Source organism: Anastrepha obliqua, chromosome 4 (genome assembly GCF_027943255.1).
Source record: "Anastrepha obliqua isolate idAnaObli1 chromosome 4, idAnaObli1_1.0, whole genome shotgun sequence".
NCBI lineage: Eukaryota > Metazoa > Arthropoda > Insecta > Diptera > Tephritidae > Anastrepha > Anastrepha obliqua.
Genome location: NC_072895.1, coordinates 88,821,630 through 88,826,790, shown reverse-complemented (window position 1 = coordinate 88,826,790; position 5,161 = coordinate 88,821,630). Strand labels below are relative to the sequence as shown.

At 39.2% G+C, this 5,161-nt stretch overlaps 1 protein-coding gene across 1 annotated transcript; it reads right to left on the bottom strand.

Annotated features, from left to right (window-relative positions):
* Positions 1 to 532: 532 nt before the first annotated feature.
* On the bottom strand, positions 533 to 2,494 carry LOC129246067 (zinc finger protein 33A). The gene is made up of 2 exons (XM_054884595.1): positions 1,884 to 2,494; positions 533 to 1,805 (listed from the first exon to the last, which is right to left on the bottom strand). Exons 1-2 carry the CDS (start codon positions 2,290 to 2,292, stop codon positions 910 to 912), a joined length of 1,305 nt encoding a protein of 434 aa, XP_054740570.1. The 5' UTR covers positions 2,293 to 2,494; the 3' UTR covers positions 533 to 909.
* Between the last annotated feature and the right edge of the window lie 2,667 nt (positions 2,495 to 5,161).

Here is a 5,161-nt window from a genome sequence, read left to right as displayed (position 1 = left end):
CGCACACTTTTTCTTAAAATGCCGTAAATTGCAAAATTTTTCGAAATTCAAAAATCCGGCTCGACCGACTACAACTACAACTATATTTTACAAGAAGTTTTTTACCTTTTTACAGATCCATCAATATTTCAAGGAGAAATGATGCAGACCGTAGAGCAACTTTTTTTCATTGTACTTTGGGTCACGTGATTTTTTATGTACTAATTTTTGTGAAGAAAAATTTAAATAAATTTTTTTATAAAGTTTAAGTACTAATAAACAATGTATAAAATTGTTGTGTATTTATTTCTATTGCTATCCCTTTTAAAAACAGTTTTTCTTTTAGCGCATTTTTGGCGCTGCTGGATGTATGTAACCTCTTAATAATAATGTTAAATAAAGAACTATTATATGTTAAATGTATTTGTAGGGCAAAGTGTTCAAAGTGTTCAAAACTATCAAAACACATCGCTAAATTTTTAATACGTGTTTTTTTAGTACAACTTTTTTGTGGCACTTTCATGAATTTAATTCTGATTTATAGCATTTGCACAGATTTATAAATTCTCAAAAAAATGGAAAATAAATCAAATAAATATGGTTTATGAAACACCAATTTTCCAATTCCTTCAAGTTTTCTGCGTTTAGCAGAAAAAAGAAAAAATTGCATAATACGGAGAGCCTAAAACCTTCAGAGTTTCGAATTCAAACACGTCGTAATGTTGCTCGGTGCAATTAACCAGCCTCGACAAGTACATATACGATTTACCCAAGGAAATACATGCACATCTTCTATAATTAAAAGCATTTCATTTAATACTTCAAAGAAATGACTATTAAGCTATACAAAAAATATAGTAAGTACAATAACCGATTAATTAAAAAAAACATGAATATATTATATGAAATGCGGATAGGATAGAGATATTCCTATAGCTCAGAGTTCTCCGAAGTCGCGCTGCGTCCACGTACCGCGCTCCGTTCAAAATCATGCTGCCGTGCCATATGATTATTCAGATTGCCCACGCATTGGTACGACTTACCACAAGTGGGGCACGCAAATGGCTTCTCGCCGCTATGCACCAGTAGATGAGAATTGAGATGGCCTCGTGTGAAGAACGCCTTTGTGCACTCACCACACTTGAAGGGGCGCTCCTGTACCGTTACATGTGTGCGCATATGAGTGCGTAATACCGATTTGGTGGGCCAACGCTTGCCACACTCAAGACACTCGAAGTTACGCGGTTTCGCTTCACCAGTGTGGATGCGCAGATGTGAAGAGAGTTGCGTACGTAAAACGAAACGACGATCACAATGCGAACACGCAAATGGACGTTCATCCGAGTGCACGGAACGCTGATGATAGCTTAGGCTGTGACGTGACGCGAAAGTCTTGTAACATACGTCGCATTCATACTGCAGACCATCGCCGAGCTTATGCACCGAGATCATGTGCAGTTTGAGTTGGAATTTCCGTGTGAATTTCTTTTCACATTCGGGGCAGGGATGCCGCGATCTGGGTGTATTATCGTGAGCATTCACCACCGACGAGCAATCAGTGTTAGAGGCTGAGCTATCGGTGTGAGTGTGTTGGGGACTAGCTGGTTGGCCTTCTTGGTGTGCGCGATTCTCCACAGTGTTTGTGGATGTCTGCAATCTGTCACCTACAGTTTCTGTATCGTTCAGTAGACGCAGATCCTTAACGGTGCGATGTATGAGTGCTTTACTGCCTTGTTTCTTTGTAGAAATTTCACTATGCGGCACATGTTCAAGACTGTACTCTTCCAATTGCAAGATGTCATCCAACATAGCAAGCTCATTTGGACCTGTGATGGTAGTAGTGAAAATTCACTTTTTATCAGGCTTGCGTATTTTCTATTAAAACAATTCCAGCTTTAGCTTACCCAATTCGCCTGTCAGCTGCAGACCAACCGCACACCCCAAATCATCCGCTACTTGCTGTCCCTTAGTATCGAGCAAATTGACAAGATGTAGTGCTTCTTCGATGGCACGTTCCGTATCTGCATAACGACGTTTCAGCTCTCGTTCACTCTCCTCGCAACGCCGCCTGAATGCTAAGGAGTCACGCACACGCAAAAAACAATGGTCACAAATCACTTCCGGCAGTCCATCACCGGGCGCAAGGTGCAGGTTGGGCGCGCAGGTAAGCAAAGCAGCACACAAACTTTCACCAAATTCGAAGATGTCACAGTCATTGTTATCAACACCCAAAACCGTTATTGTATCGAAAATGGCATAGGTGCTAGCGGGATTCTCCCTCAAACAACATCGACAAACTTGAAAATTCGTCATTACGATCGGATTGTTGATTAAATAATTCACCAAAAGAAAAAGAAAAAACAACTTTAGACGTTCGGCAGCCGCCTTTACAAATTCGCTCTTCCACACTTTTGTTGTAAATTTTTTTGGTTTCACCCAACTACTAGTCCGTCAAGACATTCTATCCGATACTCTCATCTTCGCTGTCACCGCTGCAATGGCGAATGAAAGCGACTAGCCACAGCCGGTACCCGCTGATCGAAAGCGCTAGCATAATCTAAGGTCCCGGAGCAGTGATAACACAGAAGAAGCTGATGAGCTTACATGTACACAAATATAAACATTGTTGTTGCTGCTGGTGTTAAGGTTCGCTTGCATCACGGGCAAAATACTCACAATGTTTAGCAAATGTTTGCGAGCGATAGCCCTTGACCCCTTTGCCCGTTGCTGATGCTACGAAGAATCGATAATACCGGGAGAATCGCAAACTAGTAAAGGCGCATGGGACAGATAAGCCAGTAGGAGAATATTTGATAGTGTTTGGCTTGAAAATGTGTTAATTGATAAAAACAAGTCACTTTTTTTACAATACTTTCTTTACTATATTTTTAATCCTAATTGTTGCACACATTCAGAAATTTTTCAATGTATTTTTGTGTTATATTTTCAGTAATTCATGAATCGAAAAAAGTTCATTCCACTACTACCTTCTGAAATTTTCCTCTCGTTTCATTTTACGACACTAATTAGTTGACTCTTAGTTGATAACTCAAGTCCATCTAGAATATTACTTGTTTACAGTGGTTATTTACACTAATTGATTAGTTGTTGATGATTAATCACTAAGCGCTGAATAAGCGACGCCTGGAAACAACATCGATGATATTTATTTGGTGGATTGCCCTCAGATAAGCTAAACCCAATGCGAAATTAAGCCTTGTAGCGCCAAGTAGTTGTCAGCATGGAATATTTTTCGCAGAAAAAGGAGCACTGGGTGGAATTCGTGATTGCATAACTGGTTGCCTAGGCGCATTTACACCTCGAATTTGTTTATGAGAAGAAACGCTCAGACCCTAGATATCCCACGCTTACTATGCTCAGCTCTTAGATCAACTAGATTTTGGTTCCAAGTGTATAATTCCACTAACCGTTATGAATTCTAGCCCCCACCCAGCGCAGAAAGGATACTTACACGCAAAAATTTCTGAAAAATTTATGCCCTTGTGAGTTGGACTTGACGAAGCTCGACCAGGAGCCAATTACGTTTAAGCTTTTTCAAATTTGGAACGAATTATGTTTGGGTTTCTCAAATAAGCGAAACTGAAAACTGATGAAACAGTTTTTTGGAGTTTCAGCATTCTTTGCAATACTGAGGTGCATAGACCTTAATTAGTTTTTACAAGGATTGTGGCAATACAATTGACTGCTTATAAAGGGCTTTCCAATAACAGGTCTTAGGTGTTAAACAGGAGATATGATTAACGATATATCTCAATTGATCTGGACAACGTTTATTTCCAACAAGACAGCGCTACGTGCCACACAAGCAACGAAACCATTGATCTTTCACGGGGAAAGTTTCCCGACCGTGTTATCTCTCGAAGAGGTGATCACAATTGACTATTTTCATTGGTTGACATGCAGAGATTTATTTCGAATTACTTCCTTCAGGGCGAAGAGTAAGTAAGGACTACGAGAATGGTTTAAAAAGTCTGTGCAAAGTCAAAGAGACGGCACTACTGGCTTATGTTTAGTTCCAGTTTAGATTCTTTATGAGGTTTGCACTTCGACCTCATGGCCTTTTGTGCCCTTATGTTTAGTTAGTAGCATCTTTTGGAGGAACACACACCAAGATTCAGCCAGATCGGTATATCTTTTTGTGTTTTGCATTCGTTTGAATCGTGGAAGTCGAGTAATTTCAAAAAAAACTCCTTTTGCAACACAACAACGCGCCAGCTCACGCTTCAGCAGTTGTGATCACAAAACTAATGGAAATAGAGTCCGAATACGTTTAACATCCGATCCATTGGATTACCATGTGATCCCAATTTGAAGAATCGGCTGGCGGGAAGTAGATTTTATTCTAACGAGTAGGTGATTGCAGATACGAATGGCTATTTTTCAGGCTTGGACAAATCCTATTATTCGGAAGGAATCAACAAACTAGAACAGCGTTGGACGAAGTGTATAAGCCTAAAAGGAGACTACGTCGAAAAGTAAAAGAAGGTTTATCCCAAACAATTAAGTAGCTTTTACTTTTGCACGGGCTTTTCAATCTACCCTCGTACTAAGTATAGGAATACTGGCGACTGAGTTATGGTGTTCATTGCCGGAGCTCGGTATTGTGGAGGACCAACTCATGCTTTCTTCACCGGTTCACACAATTCATTATATCTGGGACTATTTGACTAAAAACCCTAACAGGGCCCGTGTAACTTTTTTATATTCCAAGGAATCGCTAGTTAGAGCTGAAGTTTTGAATTCTTGGAAGTTTGGCTACTAAAAACGTTTTTAAGACGATATAAAACAAAATAAAAAAGAAACTAAAACAACAGAGAAAACCAAGAAAAAAATGGCAGACTACAAAATGTAACTAAAGAAATTAAAGAACTATTGAAACATGAAAAAGACAAAAAACTAAACAATTACCTTAAAAATATTGACGCAGCATAATCTAAAAACTATCCATTATGGAAGGCGACAAAAAATATGGTCGAACCTACAATACACCTCCCATCAATAGGAACCTCAAACGGACAATGAGCTCGCAGATCATCGGAAAAAACGACTTATTTAGCTCAACATTTTAAAAATATATATTTCAGAATGAAAATAACACCGAATTTGATTTGACTCATACAGCGAGCAATAAAGACGAGAAAATCATCAAACTCACTAACAG